Genomic DNA, 24,292 nt, shown 5'->3' with positions numbered 1-24,292 from the left:
ACCTAGTATACGTAGGTATAGGTGTCGGCATTGGTAGATACATATCCTGTTCCTTCACAAATTCTTCGATGTGACCAGGGGCAGAGGCAGGCAGAACACATTGGTCCTGATGCAGGGACCCACGAGCAAGGACAGAGGCAAAGGTGCCCTGGCTCACCGCCTGTCCCCTCTACAACCCACACCTTGGACCCCCACCCAGTACGTCCATGGGGTACATGCCTCCAGGCTTCAAGAGGTACCCGACTAACAGCTGGCCTCAGGCACACAAGTGAAGCACAAGTGTCCCTACCCAACTCTCTCCAAGCTGTGTTTCCTGGAAGTCTGTCCTGAGAGGGAGGAGACAGGGAAGGAAGAGATCCAATCGGAGGACCTGGCAGAGGCCCTGTGGCCTCCAGAGCTGCCAAGGAGTCAGGGAGGCCCATAGACAACGATCATGTTAAGGGACCTTCGCTTCTGTCCCCCCGCCCCCTAGAGTGCCACGGCAGGCTTGCGCCCTCGCAGTGGCAAGGGTGTCCATCTGGCAGTACAAGGGACATCAGTTACCTCTCCTAGCCTAACTTCAGGGAACTTTGGTCACACCAAGCCCTGGAAAAGCTGAATCAGAAATCATTCTAGATGCTCCCACCGGAGTGCAGGGAAACGGCTCTGTGCGGAAGCCTCTCAGAAGGGACAGAGGTGCTAAGACTTAGGCCTCCTGGCTTGTCAGCTGCTGTCACTCCTGTACCAGAACAGGAAAACAAACCTACTAGGCGACCTCTGGTTATGTGGGCTAGTACACTAGAAGGAAGTCCTCTGATCTAGGAGAGGCAGTGGTCTGTGAATGCTCCCCTCCTCCACTAGCAGGGCTTCCCCCCTCCCTTCCCCCTACCCTTGCCATGTGTGTGTGGTGGGGGAGTTAACTCTCATCAACACCTCTGCAGATGGTGACAGGCCCTGCTGGGTCCTGTTGGGGGAGGGAGCAGGTTCAATCCTCAGTCATAGGAAGAGGAGAAGTCTCTACAGAGCTGGCACTTCTAGGGCTGGGAAGCCCTGTTCTCACCTCCTAATGAGACAACTTGTTAGGCAGGGACCACAGTCTGCAGCACGTGAGGGATGGGTCAGGGGACTCGGAGTTTGAAATCTTTTGGAAATTTCTGCCCAGGTGATGAAAATACCAGACAAAGGCTGAGGTGGGGAAGGGCTGCTAGGATGTAAGGGAGCCGTGGCTTCTGCTGTGCTCACCATGCAGTACAATGGTCCTGAGAATCTGAATGAAGTAGCATTCCTAGATGTACCTGGGGCTAAGCCATGCTGCCTTCTCTTCCCGTGCTAGGAGTCAGGAGGGCGGGGCAGAGTGGTGCATCCTCTCAGGTCCCAGTCCCCATCGTCCCGTATATGAGATGACAGAGGTGGTGTAAGGTAAAGATATAGGAAAGAAGAAAGGTGGAGGTCACTAGGACCTGAGGAGCAAGTGGCACGGAGGAGTTACAGAGGTAAAAGCAGGAGCAGAAACCTGAGGACAGACTGACTGCTTGCAAACTAAGGTGGGCTGACTTCTGCTGCACAAGGGGGCACACCAAAGGCTAAGGAAGAAGCAAGAGAAACCTTGAAGGATATGCAGTGTGTGAGATAGAAGTAGAGAGAAAATGGCTTCCTAGGCTACTGTTCTGTAGTTGGGGGAGCAGGTAATGTTACAGAGAGGAAAAGGTACTGGTCAGTCGGGCCTATCCAGCCACTAGCCCTGGGCCACACCCAGACTCCTGCAGGCAAGACTGTCTGTGAACACAGCTCAACACAAAGTCATAGGCTTATCTGAAACGTAAACTTTGTGTTTTCCAATCATATCATTTTTATTTTATTTACTATTATTGTATACGTGTGGGTGAGTGCAAGAGCGTGCGTGCCACGGCGTGTGTGTGGAGACCAGAGAAAACATTTTTAGAAGTACTGACTTCCCACCATGGGTTCCCACAATCCAACTCTCGCCATCAGGCTCACACAGCAAAGGTTGAGCTAACTCACTGACACGTCTGTAGTTTTGTAACAAGGTCTCATGTAGCCCAGGCTGGCCTCAACAGAGGAGCCAAAGATGACCCTGAACTTCTGGTCCTTCTAATGCTCCTGCCTCTTGAGGGCTGGTGTGCACCACCATCACCGGTTTTTATGAAATTTCTTCATGATTTCTGTTTTGTTTTGTAAATTATACCATGGAAAGTTTTGACCCGCCTGGTAGAAGTTACCAGTAACAGTAATGGGAAATACTCCATCAAAAGAGTCCACTTGGCCCTGGCTCTCCCCACAGGTTCCTGAAGAACCACAGGACCGCCTGGATACTTCTCTGGACCCATATCCTGACACCAACTACCTGGCTCCCTGTAATAAGGAGACTGTCACGGTCACTCTGCATGGAGCTACCAACCTTCCTGCCTGCAAGGATGGCTCTGAACCGTGGCCCTACGTGGTGGTGTAAGTAGCTGGGAAAACTGAGGTAGGACTGGGTCTGGGTCTGCAAACAGAAACCATCTGATGAATATTTGGAAACTGCTCCTGTGCAAACGAGAGGCCTGTCTTGTCCCTGGCTGTGTGGTAACCCATGCCAGGGCTGAGCTGTGCCTGACCTCACAGGGGCAAGCCCTTGTAGTGCCTAGGCTGTGTTCAGTGTGGGATGGCTATGGTCTAGGGGAATGTTACCAGCCTGGGCATTTGAAGTTTTTCCCCAGCAGGTGGGGGAGCAACTAGGTTAGAAAGAAAAACAGCACTCAGAAGAATTGGTGAAGGCTAGAAAAGCAAACAGAAAAGCTCAGAGGTGCTAATTACCCTTCAACTGGTCATTTCCATCCCACTGAGTATAGACCACCCCTGGCTTTCCCCCTGAAATGCTCTGAAACGTGAGCCTGGGTGGGGAAGGACTTCTGGTCTTTCTCTGCAAACTGGCCTTCTGCCTACTTTAATCTACTTGAGTCCTCACTCTCCTTTGCAGAAAGACTTGGGGTCTGCCTTCCTGGCTTTTGGGGCCCTAAGAGGCCTCGCTACTCGAAGCTACCCTCCCGTGGGTCCTTGCCTCTTCCTAATCATTTCCGTCTTGGGGCTTTTAGTCCTTTACAGCAACGGCAACACAGTAAACTCTGCTGCTCTTTGCGCATGCTCATTTATCCCGGTGGAGAGGACCTGTCATACCATGTCTTCTGCCTATCTCTTGATCCTTAGTTCTTCTCAAAGAGCATATGAGGCAACATAGTAGCCAGCCAGCCAGCCCTCCCTCTGTTCTCATTCTCCATGTCGCCAACAATGCACCCCACATACACACAGACAAATGGGCCAAGGGAACAAAAGCCAGGCTAAGATGACAATCAGCCCACTCAGATCTCCACTCCCACAGGGAAAGGGGTCCTGGAGGCTCTGCTGGACAACAACAGGTGAAGGTCTTGCTTGCTTTCCCTAGGAAAACCTCACCAGCCCAGTCTAGCTTCTTGCCCTCCCCTCCCCCAGCTCTGTTTCTGAACCAGGGAAGGACAGGTGGCAGAAAGCTGGCTTGGCGGGAGGCTGGTGTCTACTGGGGAGCATCCCTCAGGTTCTTAGCTATTTCCATAAACCAATTATCACTGATCATCTCAGGAGATTGAAGCCCTGCTTGTCAGCAACCCAGCCTGGCTGTGGAGGGGAGGAGAGCTGGGTGGCTGTGTTGCTCCTAAGACCCTTGCACCATCACCCTGTTGCTATGGGAACACGCAAGGGAAGGGAGCTTAGGGAACAAGAGCCTGGATAGGAGTGTCAAGAGCCGAGAACACCCTAGTCCCTCTGACCCAATGGCACAGAGCGAAGGGTAGAAAGTGGGAGGCGTGCATCCCTGCCCCTCCTACACGATGGGAGCAGGGCCTGTGCCAGGCTCCAGCCTGGTCCCAGAGCTCCAGGCTGAGCTGCCAGCAGCTCCAAGTGGTGCTAATGAGATGCAAATGAAAAGGAGAAGGGAGGGCTTCTGGGAAATGAAGGCCCAGCTGCCAGGACCCAGAGCTGGCTTTCAGTGCAGAACCCCAAGCCCCAGGTAGAAATCCCTGAGCGAGAACCAAGAATTCCTGAGACCCTAGAGCTGATCCCTAAACCCTAGAAAGAATTCGATGCCTTTCCAGGCCTGATTACGACCCAGAACACAGCAAGCAACAAAGAAGTCCGCTAGAGCCTTTCCTCACATGAATCTTTCAATATGTTTCTTTTTAATTATAAACATTCAAATGTAAAGTCTGAAACTGTTAAGACCTAGGAGTAAACAGTTTCCCTAGGATCCTTACATTGGTCTTGGCAGTGATTTTTTTTTAATTTGACATCAAATGTATAAGCAACAAAAGCAAAATAAACAAGTGGGTGACAAGGAGCAGAAAAGCTCCGTACAGCAGAGAAAAACTACCGCTGACACGGAGAAGCAGAATGGTTTGAAACGTGTGCAAACCGCACGTCTAAGAGGAGTCAACACCCCAAGCATGTGGAGAGTTTACAAATCCCAGGGGCAGAAAATCAACTCAGTGTTTAAAAGACCCTGCTGTGGTGGCACACAACTGTAATCCCAGCTACAGGGAGGCAGAGGCAAGTAGATCTCAGAGAGTTTGGGCCAGCCTGCTCTGCAAAGTGAGTTCCAGGCAAGCCAGGGATACACAGTAAGACCCTGTCTAAAAAAATAAAACAAAGAAATAAAAATCAAAATGGGTGAAGGGGGCTGGGAGTATAGCTTAGTGGCAGAGGGCTTACCTAACATATACCAAGCCCTGGGTTTGATCCCCAAGCACCACTACTATCACAGCATGCACACACACACACACACACACACACACACAAAACACATACATACATACACATTAACACACACAGACACAGACACACACACATATACACACATAGACATACACATAAACACACACAGACACAGACACACACATATACACACATAGACATACACATAAACACACACAGACATAGATACACATATACACACAGACGTACACATAAACACACACACACACACACATACATACAGAGAGACACACACAGACACACACACATGCACACAGAGAGACATACACATAAACACACACACATACACACAGACATATACATAAACAAGAGACACACATATACACACAGACATATACATAAACACACACATACAGACATATACATAAACACAGAAACACACGCACACACACAGACATATACATAAACACACACATGCACACACACACACAGAGACATCACATAAATACACACATGCACACACACATGTACATACGCAGACATACACAGAAACACACACAGACACACATGTATGGACACACACCCATGTGCTCACTCACACAGGCACTCATGCATTCTAGCACACGTATGAAGAACCTGAATAGATTCTCTCCCAAAGAAGTCACACCAGCAGACCAGGATTGGAGCTCAGCTGTCAGACGGCTTGCCTAGCATGCATGCACAAAGCCCTGGTTTTGATTCCCAGCACCACATACACCCAGCATTGATGGCACACACCTGTGAGGTCAGTGCTTGGCCACTGAGGAAGATCAGAAGTTCAAGGTCCTCCTTGGCCGCACAGTGAATTCAAGGTTAGCCCAGGCTGCATGAAACTGTCTCAGTAAAATAAAATATAAAATAGCATAGTAAAGTAAAAGGCATGCAAGTGGAAGACTGGTGTAGGAAAAGGTGCTCAACACTACTAATTACCACAGACTTGCAAATCAGATCTTGAAGGCCATCCATCCCACACCCGTTGAGAAAGCTATCACCAGGAAGGTAAGAGGCAGCCAGCTCTGGAGCACTTGGGATGGCCCAGAAGGTAAAAGTGCAGGTCATACGCCTGACAATCTGAGTTCAGCCCTGGAACCCACGTGGGGAAGGAGAGGACAGAGTCCCACAAGTTGTCTTCTGACCTCCACACATGCACCCTGGCACATGCACCACTCAACCCCATAAACACACAAGTGATTGATTGGTTGGTTGATCGATTCATTGATTGCAAGTGCTGGTGAGGGTGTGAAAGGAAGGTAATCTTTCTACACTGTTGCAAGAGATGCAAATTCATACAGTGGGAAACACTGTGGAGGCTCCTCAAACATTAAAATAAGGTTAGTACATGATCCACCAATCCTGCACCTGGATACATAGCCAAAGGAAATGAAGTCAGTATCGTAAAGCAAGATCTGAATCTCTCCACTGTTACAGCATCATTTGCGTTGAAGACATGGAACAAACTTAAACATCTACCCATCAATGAATAGGAAAATTATGTGTGTATACACACACACACACACACACACACACACACATGTGCCATATGTAACGTCCTCTAACATGGAAGACACTACGATAAGTGAGATAAGCCAGGAACATAAAGACAAATACATTATCTCATTTAATGAGAAATCTTGTCAAACTCACAAAACAAAGAGTTAAAGGGCAGCACCAGGGTCTGAAGATGGAGAAATTTGGGAGATGTCAATCACAGAGGTCTGTCAGAGAGGTCAAACATCCAGCTACAACATGGATACACTTGGGGATCTGCTATACAGTATGGGAACTATATAGTTAATTTTACACTATAGACTTGAAATGTGACCCTTAAGCATCCCCACCACAGACACACAAAAGGATAACCATGAAAGGGTGGACCCGTTAACCCCATTACCTGGTCTCATTCATAGTAGGCGTGTCAAATCATGGTACACTTCAAACATGTATTGTTTTCCAATTACACACAATAAGACCAGAAAACACACACACACACACACACACACACACACACACACGCGCGCGCGCGCGCACCTATGTAACTCTGCACTGTAAGCACTTTTATCCTGGCTCTGATGTCCTGAGTTTAGTCATCCAGTTTGGCTTACTTTGCTTTGCATGGCCATGTTGGCCCACCTCAGATGGGACCCTTGTTTCAGACTCCTATCCTCTTTGGCTTTGTTGCCTTTTCAGCAGGCAAGTTTATAGCCGGGGTGGTAGGTAGGGCAGGAAGCCCCAAACTACTCCTTCATTTGTCTCATTGGTGGGAGGCACAGAAGATTCAGGTCATTCACCCCTCAGTAGACACTCATCCCAACCAGCCCAGGCACCGCTGTCTACAGAGAGACCAGTGGTTTGTTTTACGGTTCTGCCCGTCTCTGTCCAAGCCACCATATAACCCCACCCACTACTCTGTGGCAACAATTCTTTCCTGAGTCCCTCATGGGCTACATCCTCTGTGTAAAACAGTCTCCTGGTAGCTCTAGTCCCTGGTGACCACTCACTGTCTTAGAGCCCTTTCTTCTCTTGGCTTCTCTTGGCTACTCCCACGTTCTCTCTGGCTTTGCTCCTCATGTCTCCGACACAGCATCAGATGTTGGCCCGCCTCAGTTCCCTCCACGGCTACACATTCCTAACACTCTCCATGTCTTCTCATTGCTACCCTGGTATCAGGAATCACACCCTGCCCTAGCCAATCTGTGTCAAAGAGAGCCAAAGCCCTCTTCATCTCTTGAATTTGACCGCGGGTCTCCACCTCCCGTAGGCCACTGTCTTGCTTGCCCACCTGCTCTTGGTATATCCAGTCTTTCACCTTTGCCAACCTCCTCCTAAGTCAGGTGTCCCTTTGCTACTGTGGCCCCAAAGTACCAAAGCGACCCATGTCTCCCTACTGCTCCCAGGATAGCGAGAACTCTAAGCCCAGCATGGTCGAGTCCCTCCAACTTCTCAACAGCATGACCTCCCACCCACCCCACCCCCCTTTTCTATCTTTGCTTCAGCCATAATGGACATCCCTCAGGTCTTTCAGAACCTCTGTTCCCTCCTACCCCAAGCAGTTGTGTTTCTCTTCCAACCTCCTCCAAGAAGAGCCCCCTTGGTTTCCCAGGCCAAATCTTCCCCTTGCATTTGGACTACAGACTTCCACAGCTCTGTCTCCATGGAATTGTTCATTCTCTGTACATCAGGTCCCAGTGATTCCACGAGCAACTGTCAGGTCTCTTGTTCACTGTTCTTTCCCTACTGCGCAATTCTATGGAATGTAGGAGGCTGGAGGCTAGTAATGGGTGGATGGATGGATGGATGGATGGATGGATGGATGGATGGATGGATGGATGGATGGGTGGATGGATGGATGGATGGATGGGTGGGTGGGTGGGTGGATGGATGGATGGATGGGTGGGTGGGTGGATGGATGGATGGATGGATGGATGGATGGATGGATGGATAGATGGGTGGATGGATGGATGGATGGATGGATGGATGGATGGATGGATGGATGGATGGATGGATGGACAGGGTGCTGATCTCACTTGCTGTGTGATGTTGGGAAAGTTGCCTGAACACCTCACGTGGGAATATGTGAAGAGCCTTGGGCAATGCTGGCAGTCCTCACCCAGCACTCATACTGGGCACATGAGACCCAGCAGAAAAAAGCCACAGGGCAGGGGAAAGAAGTCAAACTAGGGTCAGGAAGCGGCAGAATCTGGCCCACTGCCCCGACCTTCTGGTGTGATTGCCAAGCAGTCCCTCAGCTTCAAGGTCTCAGTCTTTCCATGGACGTGATGTGAGCTTTGGCCTTCACGTTGGTACAAGTCTGGTAGTCTGGCTTGCTCTCTAGCCTGGAAGCTCTCTGTTCTTTAGAACCCTAGCTGTATTACACAAGGCAGACTCCACACCCAGGTCTGCTGGGTCAGTGCCCAGGCCCCAGGACTCCCCTAACTTGTCCAGTGTCCAGCACCTATCTTCTAGCCTGGCACACAGAGACCTGTCAGTCCCAGCCCAGCAGGGACCAGGAAGGCAGTGGTCCTGACAGGTGGGGATACCCCAGTGGGCCGGATGGGGTAGCACTAGGAGATGGCCTACAGATTCTGACCCCTGGCCAAAATCTGGGGAAGGACTGCCAGTGTTGGCAGCTGCTACCTTGGCTGCCTGCTACCCCGAGCTAATGAGTGGAGACAGAGCCAGCCTGGGTGGTTCCTCTGTCATGTAGCCAGGCCTGCCTTAGCTGAGCCGAGGGTGAGAAGCAGGTCAGGGCCAGACAGTAATAGTCTGAGTAATCAGCCACTGAGCCTGATCGTGGCTGTGTCCTTGTTACTAATTGGAAAGGACACTAGAAGTAAACGACAAATGTGCCCAGAGAGTGGGTATAGAGTTCAGACCCTGTCTTACACATGGGCGTCCTGAACCTCAGCATTTCTAGGATCCTTGAAGTCACACAGTGAATAGGTCCCCAAGCGAGGATACAGGATTCCAAAATCCAACATCGGTTCAACCTCCCAGCTGCACCGGCCTTTTATGTAGCACTCGTTCCTCTTAGAAGACGGCCATTGGCATCAAGGCCCTAACTCAGCCTTCCAAAGAGGCCCAGTGGCCAGCCTGGAGACCTAGCCTGTGCCCTATCTCCCTGCCCCTCCTTTGGTCAAGGAGTCCCAGAGGGCAAACATCTAAGCAGAGAAGGTAGAGGCTGACTCACAGGTGACCTGCCTGAGCAACTGTGGAGTGGGGCTTGGCCAAACCAATGATAATAGTGACCATACTTGGGGGACAGTTTCAGGAGGAACGTGGCCCCCACGTGTAACTTCATCCTGTTTGAAGCACCAGCAGACCAGATCCCCATACTCATACTCATAGTAGCAGGGCCCCAGGAGGGACGTGACATTATCCCCTTGCAGTAGGTAGGGAGACCGAGGCCCTACAGAGTGAGGACTGGACTGAGGAGATGGGCTGCCATGGAGTAGAAGGGATAAAGATAACAGTGGGAACCACTGACTCTAGAAGCAATCGAGGCTCCTTGTCTTCCAGGAGGATGTCCCTGGGGAAAGAGACAAGGCTGCAGAGCAGATGCTGGGTGGGCCCTGGGACTCCATCATCCTGTCAGGCCCCAGCCCTGTCGCCTGATTTCCTGCCCACACCTGCTCCATATGGTTTTACTCACGAGGCTCGGGGCCTCCACATTTTTGCTCAGTGAGAACCTCCCTACGTCCCAGAGCTGTAAACACAGCTGGTGGCGGTGCTTGAAGTGGGGCTGTCCTGAGACACTTCCACCCCCGCCAGACTTACAAACATTCTTTCCAGATGTTCCCCACATCAGCTCAGCACATATCCCTAGAGGGCTCAGTCTGAAGTGAACTTTCAGCCCCCGACAGCATGAGTTCTCTCCAGGGCACCAATCTCCTGAGATACAGCCTGGAAGACAACACTGCCCACAGAAGCAAGCAAGCTTGGGAGAGAGCTAGCAGCAGGGGCAGGAAGGGCTCTTTCTCCAGTTCGGGGCACATGGCGCACAGGCTGGCCTCACAGCTTTTCACTGAGCGTGCATGGAGCTCTGACCGGCTTCTTGCTTCCCAGACACCATGGGTAGCTGGGAGCCTAGGTTTCCCTCTCCATTTTATGTGACCCCTCTCTGCCCCTGCTAGGCCCCTGTGGGCTTCAGAAACAAGTGTTTCCTGGTGTAGTTCCCAGCAATGACAGCAGAAGGCCACTTGCAGGGACCTCTGGGTCCCAATTCAGCCCCACCTGCTCTTGCCTCCTCCCTGTGCCTGTCATCCTCCACCTAGCCACACAGCTTCCAGCAGAAGGGGGGGGGCTTCACTAGGAATGCCAAAGTCCATACCTTCAGGGCCAGCCCTGTGGCATAATCCTGGGGTCATCAGTGTGCGATGTATAATAGGCCGTAGAGTACTCTGGCAAAGCCAACAGCCCTGGCTCCCTCAGAGTATCCTGCACACACACATCTGCCTACTGATTTCTGATTTGAGGGAACTGGGGTTTGTATTGTCCATGCTCAGGGTTGAAGTCTAGATTTCTATGTGAAATCCATCAGGCCAGACAGCCCTGGTCAGCTACAATCGGCAGTGGTCCGTCATAGCTGTCTACTCCCTGCCCAGCTCAGACTCAAAGCTATGCCCAGCCTTGCTGGCTGCTCTTCTTCCAGGAGAGTGACTTCCCTGGCACTGTCCCTCTGTCTGTGTGAGCAGGCTCTCCTCCTCTTGGGGCCTCCTTTTTCTCAACAACTATGCACCTGAACTCTAATCTGCCTCTTCTGGCCTTCAGCGGGACCAGCCTGAAATCCTCAGCAAGCTGTGGGGTCTATCTCTAGCGAACATAGACAGCAAAAATTGCTTCCCCGGTCTCTACAGAAAGGGCGCTAAGAGGGTTCAGGAAAGACTGCTAGGTCTTCCCAGCATCTTTAGAGCTGAAGACAGTGTTTTGGGCTTTGTGAAGGTATTGGAGGAATTTGGTCCAAAGATGACCCTCAGAACTCTGGCTGGGGACTCAGAGGACGGCCTGTGTATCTAGTAAAACCAGAGCCAAGACCCAGCTATAAGGCCCTGGGACAATGGGGAGGCCAAGATCTGAGCTGGATCTGAAGAGTTCCAGTCCCCCATAGCCAGGTTTTGCTTCCCCAATTTTAAAGACAATTCTACGGGGACAGCCCTTGGAATCTGAGCATGCCCTCTACTTCCAGGGCGGGCCTAGAAGCTGCCACAGTGCAGGGTCCCAGCATCTGAGCCAGGGATGCCCAGCACAGCTTCAGGGAGTTACTTCATGTGCTTTCCAGTCATCAGGTGTCCCCATTCACACATACTAATTTGGGACCCTCTGGTCCAGGCTAGGAGACATGAGCACTTGAGGTGGCTAGCCAGGTCCCTGCCCCTGAAGTCAGTAGTGTACACAGGAGGAAGGGTGGTAAGATGACACTGTCTCCACTCATGAGAACACCTGGGCAGTCCCCAGCACTTGGACAAGGAGATATCCTAGACCTCAGAACTAGGGTGTATCCTAGACCTCAGGGACAATAAATCTGAACATTCAGGAAGAATTCTGAAGCTGGGAAGTTCACCTCAGTGTCTGGCCTGGGCTCCTCCAGGGGCTGCTGTAAGAGTGGGTAGTCAGTGCTTGACCTGTTGAGAGAGTCTCAAGTCATGAGACCGTCTAAAGTTGTCTCACCCAGGCCCACAGCTTGTCATGGGGACTGTCACTCACCCATGCAGGATTTTGTTGCCTCCCTGCCCTAAGAAGGTGACTTTGGAGAACCCCATCAACGATGATATAGGACAGATGTCCCTGAGGCTGTGTACACCACACAGCAGTTCTTTCAGCCCCATGCTGTCCCCAGCCTCAGAGACAAAACCATCTTTTGAAAACAGGGAAGTCCCTTTCAGAAAAGAGGATGTGAGAGCATCCAGCATACAGGGTTGACTCTAAATTTACCCCAGGCATTGTGCTCTGTTGACCACAGTTCCCTCATGGACCATATTTAAAGACCCCTACTTTTCGAGTTCCAAAAAGGGATGATGTCCCCACCCCCATGAAAGGTTCCTCTAAGAATAGCTGAAGTGGGAAGGAATGGGGCGGGGCAAAGTCTTGTTTGTTTGTTTGTTTGAGTTTTTTTAAGATGAGGTCTTACTGTGAAGCCTTGGATGGCCTAAAACTTGCTATTTAGACCAGGCTGGCCTCGAACTTGTGATCTTCTCCTTTCAAGTGCAAGAATGACAGCGATGCACCATCACACCCAGCCTGACCTTTAAAGCCTGGCCTTTCTTGTTTCCAAAGCTAAGGCAGAATTAGGTTCCTGTTGGCAGGGAACTCCTGCCCTCGACTTGTACTTTCCTGGCTCCAGCCAGCTGTTCTGTGAGTGGAGGCTCTCCTAGCTGACTTCCACATTGCCATAAACACTATGACCAAAGACAGCTTGGAAAAGAAAGCACTAAATTCAGCTTACAGGTTACAGTCTCTCAAGAGGGAAGCCAAGGCAGAAACTCAAGGCAGATGCGGAAGCAGAAATCAACACTTGTTACCAGCTTGCTTTCCCAGGCTTGCTCAGTGACATTTCTTATGCAACCCAGGCCCACCCTGCCTAAAGGATGACACTGCCCACAGTGGAAGGTGCTTAAAGGTTCTCTCTTCTCGGGAACGTCTAAGTGTATGTCAGACTGACAAAACCTAACCAGGACAGACAACCGACCAGGTGTAATTAGAAACCAGCACAGAGGCCTTGCCAGGTGTAGTCAGTAATTAGGGATGGTTCATTAGTCTGCAATTAATCAATACTGCAATTAATCAATAAAACTCAGATAAGAACTTTGCAGAAGATAACAGTTCACTTATGCTCTAAATGACGAACTCTGACATCCAGGAGTCCACAAGGACTTGGACAGCGTTGGAGCCAGAAGAGAGATGAGTGAGGCAGGGGTGTGACTGTCAGGCTAAGTCTGAAGTGAGAGATGGATGAGTGGGGGTTGGACTCTACCTGCCTCAAATCAGCACCCCCTCTTTAAGGATTCCCCGGGGCAGCATTTTGCCCAGCAGTTGCATGGGGCTTAGCCAAGTCCAAAGGAATCAGGGTTTTCCCTTCCTCTCTGCAACCTCAGAGGACCCTGAATCTGGGGTCTAGAATAAAGAGAATTCCAGAAAGGGCTCATTCAAGAGGTCTAAGCCTCCCACCCTGTGACTTCCCTGAGCTGACTCCTGACCTCCAAATCTGCCAGCCTTCCCTGTGGAAAGCATGCTGTTCCTGGGGACATCTCTGTGAGCCCTGCCTCCTCCAGACACCTTCCCTTGCTAGCCATAGTAGGTAAGCTCAGGGTTAAGAATGCAATCCTTGACCTTGGGGAGAGGTCTTCAGGCTGCTAAGTGCCTTCCAGGAGGCTTGAGGCCTGGGAGCCTGGCTGCCACTTACCTCCTAGAAGATGAGGAAGCTGGTAACCTTGACTCAGAGGTTGACTTGAAGAAGGCTGTGGGGCAGGGTGGGGGGTTTCCTGGGCCTGGAAGCTGACCTCAAGAACATCTAGTCTAAACCTGTCTTCCTAGTTTCTCCACGTGAGCCATCAATAGAATCATGGTGGACCACTTTGAAGGGTAGCAAAACCTTTCGTCTGCCACATGCCCATCTAAAGATCTGTCCTTCCTTTCTCAGAGCCTGTTTGAGTGCTTCCTTCCCCGTGTAGAAACAGAAGGGAACATTACTTTGGCTCTATTCATCCTACTAAAGCTTGAGCAACCAGAACAGACTGAAATGAGGTCCTTCCCTTTGCTTTGCTCTCCTGGTGGTCTGTCCTGGGATTGACTCTCTGGAGAAGCCAGACCTCCTCTGTAGATGGGGGAGATGGGTTCAGATGGGCCTGGAGAACAGCAGAGGCAGCGGGAGGCTAGCAGACTGCCAGGGAAGTGAGGAGAGGGATGGAGATGGCGAGGGGACATAGAGAGATGGCTCAGCCAGTAACATGCAAGTGGAGCAATCTCGAGGTCCTGAGTTCAGATCAGTTCCCAATATCCATGTAAAAAGCCATGTTGCCATGACCCCCACCGCCACCCCACCCCAGGTGCTGGGGATGCAGAGACAGGAGGATGCCCACCTCTTATTGGCTAGTCTAGCCAAATCTTTTCTGAAAGATCCTGTCTCAAAAAAGATGGAGATAGAAGAAGTTACCTACAGTCAACGTCTAGCCTCTACATATATGTGCATATTCATACATACATACATGTACACACATGCACATACACACAGTGGTCTCAGTGTCAGGTAAGAGAATGGGTATATAGTGGAGCATACAAACTGCAACAATGTGTATGCCAATCCATGCGTGTGTGTGCATGTGTGTGTTTGTGTTGTGCGCGTGCACGTGTATGCCTCAGCCTCCATCCATGTCTGCTGATTGTCCACATCTCCAACCCTCATCAGCAGTGGGAAGCAGATAGTGCATTTTTCCCTAAGTTGTGACCTTGAAGAAAAATAAAAAGACAAGAAGCTTCTCATTCCCTCCCACTCACAGCTGTGCTTGGACCTGGGCCTCTCACGAGGCTGGGGTGGGAGCCTCAGGTAATACAGGCTCAGAGACCTGCAATTTATCAGAAACACTCTTCTTGTACTCTGGGGGAGGTGTAGGCCTTGCTGGAGATTACATTTTCCTACGGCTTGAGGTCCAAGATAACTGCACCCCTCCTCTGAACCCAACTGCAGTCCCATCCTGCTGAGACTGAACCAGGTCTGAGGCCTGAGAAAACAGGCACCAGTTCCTTTAGCCCCTGACTGAAGCTGCCAGGCTGTTGAGCAAGGGTGGGGCGTTGGAGATATGGAGAGGGGAGCCTAAATCCTTGTAGACAGCTGAAAGAGATGAGGTCTTAGAACTCCTGAGCTCCAAAGCTGTGCTGGGAGGCCTGAGCTCCCTCTGAGCCTGTGGACCTAGAACTCAGCCAGGTGCAAGATCACATGCAGAACTGGGACTGGGAGTCAGGAGACAACTGGTCCCTGACTTCCATTCTGGAAGGAATCAGAAGGCTCTCCCCACCCCCAGCTCCAGTTCTAGATTCTCAACAAGGCCCAGAGGAGTCAGTCAGCTGTGCCAGGAAAAGCCATTACCCTGAAAGACTCCCCCACCTGCTAAAAGCTTCCTCCTGCCCACCCCCTCCCCTGGGCCTCCTCCCACCTCCCTTCAGCCTTCAGCTCACTCACCTATCCTGACCACCTCTTGGCTAGACTGGGGGACACTTAACTCTTTCTGATCCTGAGGGAATGCTCCATCTAATTCCGTACATCTTTTAACATCAGTCTTGTTCCTGCAAAACCCCCAGAGCTTGGAGAAAGGAGGAGAAAGGACAGAGGTGGGAGGAGAAGACAGGCTGGCAAGGACAGGTGATGGGTTCCATCTCAGTCTAGTCCTGACTTTCCACATCCTCGGTTTTATATTTTCTATACACATGGAGTCATTTGAAAACTCCCTAAGAGGCTCCCAAGGATGAGCCTGCGAGGGGGCAGGTTTGTGACGTGTGACATGTGGGAGGGCCTGCATGTCCTTAGTGCTCCCACATTTCCATGGCCACCGCCGGCTGCTGCTGTCTCCTCTGCCTCTGTCAGAGGTGCAGAGCACCTGCGTGGGAAGCTGAGGCGTCTCCGCGAGCTTATACCAGCATGGTGGGCTGAGGGCAAAGTCCGGGAGCTCTCTGCTCTACGGCTTTGCAGGGACGGCTATTAAAACAGAATGGAAATATATAATGGCAGGAGAGGCTCATGTGGCACCCCTCAATCAGCCATGGTCACAGAGATAGGACAAAGGGATGACAGAGGGGGATGCACCCCCCACCCCCGCACTGGGTGTATGGTATGGCTCCTCTCCTGCAGGCTGGGTCAGGCACTGCTCATCCATGACTGCTATAATCAATGTAGAAACACCATTTCCAGCCTGAAATAACACAAGGGTCTTAATTCTTCTATCAAGCTGTCTGATAGCCCTGGATCGCAGGGACAGTCGTCCTCTACACCTATTGTCTATACCGAGCTGCAGAAAACCCAGGCTCCTCCCTCACCTGCATAGCCTGCCCCTGAGAGACTAAGTGCTCAAGGGCTGGGAAGCCCTTTCTTTCTGTCCTGCGCCCAGCTCCCAGTGTCCAGTCCAAGGTTCTGAACACAGTGGGCATCATGGGAGGTGGGGGAATGAGTATATCCCACTGTAGGATTCAGAACTGCAGCATCTGGGCCAGCCTGGGACTCTGGGCCACACACTTAGAGAATGAAAGCCAGGAGTGAGACGCTAGGTGGGTGGCACATGGCTAACTGTCATCCAGAAGCATTCTCCCACTGAACAGACCCCAGAGAGGAGGGTCCAGATGGGGTTTGTGCATACAGGTGCCTGCCAGGAGCCCTCTTTGGCAAGGGGCAGGAAAACACAGACAGGTATAGCATCTGTCCTGCTTTCCTTGTAAGCTTCTGGCTTCTGAACCTAAGCCAAGGCCCCAGCACTGGCCAGGAAGATGGTGTGGCCACCAAACGGGACAGCTGAGGGGAGGAGCTGGGCATTCACTGAGCCCAGGATGACATGAGTGTCTGTGTGAGGAGAGTTGCCCACGTTCTGTCTCCCCGGTCCACACAGCGAAGCCCAAGAAGAAGCCACTCTCTAACTCAACCCCCCCTCCTCTCCAGAAAAACCACATCAAAGGAAGCCAACAGCCACAGCCCTCAAGCAAGGACCTCTGTGACCTCAGAACCCACCAGAGCCCCCATCTGGGGGGACACAGTGAATGTGGAGATCCAGGCAGAGGACACAGGACGAGAAGGTGAGGCTGGGGGCTGGGCACCAGCGTGTGGGAGATGCAGTGGAGAGAGGAAGGCAAAAGCAGGTTCTCTCCACACAGCTGGAGACCAGCTGAACACCTCCCTGGGCTGCGATAAAAGCATTTAAAAAAAAAAATCATAATCCCATCATGCCTCATCTCCCCAGCCTGCTGGAAAAATGAGTTGTTCCACATAAATGAATTTTCCAGACAATGTGAGTTTATCGTTTTTTATGACCGCTGTGATTATTTTCATGGTTGTTATTACTGCCGTGTCCCACTGAAATGACACGTTATAGTTTTGTAGCACGTCCCCACGTATCCATCATATGAGCTACCACCTCTAAGAGGAGCTGTGCTACTTAGATCACTGAGGCTGAGGGAATTTAAAGAGCACGAGACCTGGGTTATGTCACTGGAGCTCCAGGTCCTGGCTGAATTTGGGTTTGTTTAATTAATGCCTCTATGGCTAGAATAGATCTTTAATCCTGGCTAGTCCTCCCTGGGTCTCGGACCAGGTACCAAACAAACACACTAGTGTACCCTGTGTGTTTCTCACTGTGGGAGGTTGGGTTGGACATACTGAAGTATGAACCGCCGGTTATACAAATGTCAGACCTGCCTGGGAGCAGTAGCACCGGGCACTTGCAGCACAGAGCAGAGGGCCCACCCCTGCCATGTCCCTGACTCAGCCAGTCAGAGCATCGTCCTCCCTTCTTGCTGGTGGCTCTAGAAGAGAGGGCAGACTGTTACTGCACCCCTGGAGGTCTCCCCTAGGGCTTAGGCAGGACTTCTTTTTCACTTCACAGAGCCAAAGGCTGACAGTCGGAGACTGTGAGAGGGAAGGAGATTACACAGTAGGCTCCAGCACCTGGGGAGTTGTGGGGGCGCGGGGTGGGGGGGACTAGTCAGGCAAAAGGATAGTTTTCTTCCTGTAAAGGAAGTAGTAGGGATGGTTTGAGAAGGTATGGGAGATGGGGTTGGGGATTTAGCTCAGTGGTAGGCGCTTGCCTAGCAAGCACAAGGCCCTGGGTTGGTCCCCAGCCCGAAAAAAAAAAAAAAAAAAAAAAAAAGAAGGTATGGGAGAAGGGAAATTACCCTGGGAGTTTACACAGATGTAGATACGTGCTATACATCCATGCCTTTGTGAGGGCCTGTATGCTGGCTCACTCATGTGCATTCATGTCATTGTATAGTATGTGCTGTCTGCGCATATTCTCTCTCTCCTGTGTGTGTGTGTGTGTGTGTGTGTGTGTGTGTGTGTGTGTGTGTGTGTGTAGTGATGTGAGTGGACCCTCCTGCCCTGCACAACTGGGATGAAATGAGGAAGGATGCGATGAGGTCAGTAGTCTTGGGTCTTTCGTGTAGCAGGAGGCAGGACTAACAGAGACAGGAGAGACAGCAGGGTGAGGAGACACATGAGTCAGGGTATATCGGCAGGCACCTCTTTGCAGATTGAAGCTGCTTGTTGGAACCGAGGTGGAACTGGTTGCTGTGGTGATATTGCAGTGGGGGTAGGGAATTGGGGGCCAGGCCAAGAGGCAAGGGAAGGGTGGGAGGTAGCTCAAGGGCACACTAACAAAAAGCAAACGGGAATTTTAGACCCTGGGTCAAGGCCAAAGTGGGTGGGTAGTCAAAATGGCATGTTGACCACACATAAGGAGGGGCGGAAGGAGGAAGGGTTCAGTGCCCAAACAGGAAGCCGAGGAATCGTGTTTGGAACATGAAGACAAGACCATAGTAGGACTGGCTGACCATCACCACCACCCCCTGCCCCATTACAGCTCAGGGCTGGTTTCCTACAAAAGCAGGCTGCTCTAAAACAGGCAGATGCAGGGTCTCACAAAATCTCAGTCAGTTTGGGGGGTTCAAAGGGGGTATACATTTACAGCTTCCTTGGTACCGTGGTCTGGTCTTGGCTGGGAATACTGGGATACCGGCAGAACCTTCTCAGGTCTGCTCAGAGATGGGTGAGTGTGTGAAGAGCTGCAGATGGTTAACAAGGGGAGACTGGCGAGAGCTGGGGGCGGGGCGGGGGGATCGCTCATTCAAATGCACACAGGCCTTCCTCTGCAATCTTAGGGATTGAGTAAGTGTCTTTCTGTTTGGGTTGTTTAAAGTATTAAAGTTATACAGAAACTCAAAGTGGCTAAGTGACTTCCTAGAGGAAATAAATTAGCATCTTAATAGGGAAACCCAGACCTACTGACTTCAAATCCGGAGGTATTATACTTTCTCCTGGTCAACTATGAGACTTTCTGGTGCCACTTTCCTACCGGGTATGGATCCCATGTAGCCTGCTCTTGGCAAGTGCTGTCCCTTCTCTGTGTATTCTGGGTAGCCGGAAAGAAGACTGAGAAAGAAAGAATAGCTTCCTTCCCACCCTCTAGTCACTTGGCACTGTGGGTGGGAGGGGTGCACAGGGCTGTGACAGCAGCCTTTCCTGGTGCTGAAATGTCTTTGGGGAAGGGTACCCCTCAAGCATATTCTTTGCTCTCCCTGGCCCGTTTTACGCTGGATCTCTTTTAGTTTCTCCTTCCGGCTTCACCTTCCCTCCCCCAACCCCTTTATTCTGCCTCTCTCTCCTCATCAACATCTCTTCCTCCTTTTCAAATCACAGATTTCCAAGAATAAGAAAATACATCAAGAGTGGCCAATCCAGCATCCTCGCCGCCCATTATTTCCTAGCGGTAGGACGTTGCTCCAGTTCTATGGCCCCTCTGAGTGCCATCGATCATATTTTAGAGAGAGGTGATGATGCTTGCCATAACAATTTATAGGGACAATAGCTGGGTACCATGCCCAGAATACAGCAGGTGCCCATCAGTGGGAGCCATGATCATTTCTGGGGTGTTGACTTTTCCTTAAACTTTGTCCTGATTTTATGAGACAGTGTAAAAGTATTCACTAAACGGTGTATTGATCTTAATGTCTTTGGAAGAGAGACCGGAGAAATAGCTCAGTGCTATTTCTTTTATTATTGCAGAGGACCTGGATTCAGTTCCGAGTTTATCTGCACGGCAGCTCACATGTGTCTGTAACTCCATTTCTAGGGAACCTGACACCCCCTCCTGGCCTCTGCAGGCACAAGTCTCTCACATGGTGACCATGCATACATGAGGCAACACTCATCCACAAAATAAGTAAATAAATAAAATCTAACCTCCCCAAAGAACTCAGTGTACTTGGAGTAGGCTTTTTAAAGTTATGTGGTTTTATTTTATGAGTACGGGTGCTTTGTCTGCCTGTACATCTGTGCATCCCATGCATGTAGTGTCCACGGAGACCAGAAGAGGACAGAACTGGAGTTACCAGTGTTGTGAGCTGACATGTGGTGCTGGGAATTGAACCCAAGTCCTCTGGAGAGCAAATAGTACTCCTGACCTCAGCCCCATGGAGGAGACGTTTTATAGGTACTTATCTAGAGAGTGTGCTTGAGTAAATTGTTTTCTTTACTGAGGCTGTTTTCCTACCTGAAGCATGAAGGCACCCTCCTTCCCGTCCCACATGAGGAGCTGGTGGGAGTGTTATGACAAGGGAAGATATGAAGCCTCGCCCTGGATAGGAATCCAATGTCTGGGGGATTGTATGCACGTGTGTGTTTCCTACACGTACATGTGTTGTGTGACTTTCCCTGGGGAAACATGTTTACCCCAGGTGGTGTACCATGACAACCTGATGATTCCTCTCAAGTCTATTGAGGGACCAGTAAGTTTATTAAGGTTACTTCACGGAACACGGGTAAGGACTTACTGTATTAATTTTCTCCCCTGATGCTCTGATGCTCTGTTAAAACACTGACCAATAACAACTTAGGGAAGAAAGGGTTTATTTGGCTTAGAGGTTACAGTCCATCATTGGGGAAGCCAAGGCAGGAACTCTTGGCAGGAGCTTAGAGCAAATATCAGTGGAGGAACTCTATTACTGGATTGCTTTTTCTGGTTTGCTCAGCTACTTGTCTCATACAGACCATGCGTATAGGCCTAAGGATGACACCACCCATAGTGGGCTGCCCCTCCCCCCATCAATTAGCAATTAAAAAATTGCCCTCAGAGGCATGCCTACAGTTCTGTCTGATGGAGTCAGTTCCCTAACTGTTGATGACTGTAGCTTGTGCCAAGTTGACAAAACTGGATAGAGCAGTTACAAGAGCACAGGTGACACAGGCTGCTGTGTCACTGAAATGCTCACCCTCAGCATGAGTGGCAACACACAAATGATGCAGCCTTGTAGAGATTCTGGACCAAGTTTCAGGCAACTCCACCAGAGACTCTCCTTTTGCCAGGTGTTGACTGCTGTTATAATCTTAGGGAGGGGTTTGTGAGTCTTGTCATTTTCTAAGCCTTTTCATTTAGTGGGCTTCCTGAGTTTTATGAGCCTCCCTCCAAAAAGGAGTGTTGCAATTCTAACAAAATAGCTACCCAAGGAAACATGCAGCCCTCAGCATGTTCCATTCTCTGTCTGGTTTCGGCAAGGTCCCTTTGCCCCTCACTGTCTCACATCACTGGAAAAGCTTCCTCCCCCCCTCCAGATGTGACCCTCAAGGTGATGGACAGCAATAAGAAGGAGGAGCTGGTGTCCTATGAAATCCCCATTAAATACCTACGCGTCTTCCACCCATACCACTTTGAGTTAAAAAAGGTAAGCCCAAGCAAGCCCTAGGCCTAACCTCTGGCTGGGTAGGCGAGGGTCTGATGGGAAGTAGTCTGATGCTCCCAATTCTCTGAGGATAGCATTGAGGGTAGGTCCAGGTCATGCTCCTCCCAAGCCAGAGATGTAGAATATATACTTGGCAGGCAAACATTCCCTAGAATGAACCGTGCCAGGGGGACAACTGAGCATCAACCTGGACTAGAAAGTTCAACCTCTCAGCCTGGGACTGGATTCCTTAGTGCTGACTGGTGAGGAAGATTCACTCTGATTGTTCAAGTACTTATTAAACACCTACTGTGTGCTGGGCCATAGGGGAGCAGAAGCTCTCCCTTCCACATGCATTCCAGAGCCCTCCCTTTCAAAGGCAAGCACACCATGAGATCAGATTGTCTGGGTTTGTCTCAGCACTGCCACTTTCTAGCTGTATGCCCACAGGAAGCCACTTTACCCTGGCCTTCCTCTGTTCCACAGCAAAGGTGGGACAAGGCGCCTCTGGACAGGCTCTGTGTGGTGCTGGCTAAAGTGCCTGGCACACGGGAAGCACTCAGCATGTGTGGTTCCCATCCCTACTCCTCCCCCAGGCCCTGGCACTAACCTTCTTGTGGAGCAATTCTTCAACTATGGTGCCAGAGATCGTTATCTTCCCTGGGCTCTAGGACTACACAAGGGGCACCAGGGCAGGTAGGGAAGCAAAGACCCCAAGGGACCCTGGAGCTAGGCCTGAATCTGGCCACTTGGAGCATGTGCCAGGCCCCTAACCCTGTGCCCACTTACAGCACAGGCCTCATTATCACTTCTTCACCAAGAGAACAGGCCGGCAGTAGTCCCTGCGAGGGCAATGAAATATTCAGATGGAAAACGGGAGATTTATTGGATGATCTTCTTGGAAGGGCTCCCAGGGACCATGAGCTTTAATTACCACTGGAGTCCCAGTGGAGCAATGCTAGGCAAGTGTCCACACAGGGGTGGATTTATGAGCAGGTTCTGCCCCTTAGACACTCTCCTTCCTATGTACCTTCTATCCTATCCTGCCTTCCCCCCATGCAGAATGAGAAAGAAGATGAAGCCACTGCCAAGACCCGCCTGTACGCCACTGTGGTTCGGAAGGGCAGCTTACTACCCCGCTACATTGGCTGTGACCACACAGCTCTGGAGGTACCAGCACTGGGGTGCTACAGGGACAGATAGAATCCTTTGCCTCTACATGACCTAAGCGTGTGGAGAGAGGTGTCTATGAAATAAATCAAGCAGGGAAAAAGCAAAGGGACCTTCCCAAATTAGCTGGTGGGCTTGGTGAGAGAGCTCAATGGATAACGCTTTGCTGTGCAGACCCGATAACTAAATTCAATCCCTGAAATGTGCATAGAGTACTGATTCCACAAGGTTGTTCTCTGGCCTACACACACACACACACACACACACACACACACACACACACACACACACCATGACACAAGCATACCTCCCACACACAGTAAGAATAAAAATGTCAACAACAAAATAGCCCGAGTTTGTGAGGACAATCCCTGATTGGGACAAAAGTGGCCTGGCCTCTCCTTCCCGCATTGCCCTTGAATGGAGGAAGAAGGGCTAAGTGGCACCTGAGTTCCTCACATCCTTTAGGAAGCAACATAGGTTCCCATGGACTTTGTGCTCCTAGGAGCAAGGAAGAGCCTATCTCCCATGCCCTGGCCCAGCCCCTAGCTGTGTTCAGTCCTGTTCTTTCCTGTTGATGGAATGACTCATAACCTAGGGCCTAAGACTCACAGACCCTTCCTGAGGTTTGGCTCACCCTAGTGCTTGAGTATTTGCAACCTCACTCACTCACTCGTTCTCCCAAAAGCTATTATACACCCTCATGTACTGTCAGACCAGGCATTGCCACGTACCGTGACCGTTCACCTTTCAGCTCAAGGACTGCGTCAGGAGGAATGATCGATGCTTGAGGTACACATGGCCCAGGGATCCGGGCCCTGAGCCTTTCCCTAGGCAACGGGCTCATATCCACAAATAACCGTGTGCAATCCACAGGACTGTGACTCAAGCTTTCTCCCTACCTCAGCAGAAGACCTGATTTGATCCCTCACCATGTAGCACCATGAGCCTGGCAAAGCAGTACCCATTCTAGTCCCACGTCACATCTGGGGTCACTGAGACACAAAATGGTCTGATATAAGAGCCCAGAGATCCCTCCCCACATCACCACTTCCCCCACAGCCGCCCCTGGGATGCCAGGAGGTGTCTCCTCCCTCTCTTCTATCTGGTTCCCTTCTAGAACTGACAAGTCAGTCCAACATATAGGACAAGGAGGACTAAAAACAAGATGGCCTTACTGTCCCCAAGCTTCATCCAGCAAGGGGCCACATCAGCACAGCTGTGGACTTGCCCCGCCCCTGCCTCAGTCTCTGGCTTGTCTAATAGAGTCTGAGCTCCCCTGCCCCCAGCAGCCCACCCACCCACCCACTCCCCACTCCAGCACAGACCTTTCCCCCGACCAGGTCTCCGTTACAGCCGCAGGAGCTGACTTTCGCTGATGATAGATGAGGGGACACGGTTGGAAAAGAAATTGCTTCAGCTACTCAACAGGCTGTCACTAGCAGGGATGCTGGCACCG

General features: G+C 50.9%; 1 protein-coding gene across 1 annotated transcript in view; it reads left to right on the top strand.

Annotated features, from left to right (window-relative positions):
- The window catches only part of Ccdc33 (coiled-coil domain containing 33), a 99,272-nt gene that overhangs the window by 20,618 nt on the left and 54,362 nt on the right, over window positions 1–24,292 (top strand). The window contains 3 exon segments of the mRNA XM_032910919.1: window positions 2,282–2,445; window positions 16,895–17,028; window positions 21,557–21,666. Coding sequence (XP_032766810.1) covers window positions 2,282–2,445; window positions 16,895–17,028; window positions 21,557–21,666 — 408 coding nt within the window.

The sequence above is a fragment of the Rattus rattus genome, chromosome 8 (assembly GCF_011064425.1).
Source record: "Rattus rattus isolate New Zealand chromosome 8, Rrattus_CSIRO_v1, whole genome shotgun sequence".
NCBI lineage: Eukaryota > Metazoa > Chordata > Mammalia > Rodentia > Muridae > Rattus > Rattus rattus.
This window is presented reverse-complemented; position numbering and strand designations above follow the sequence as displayed.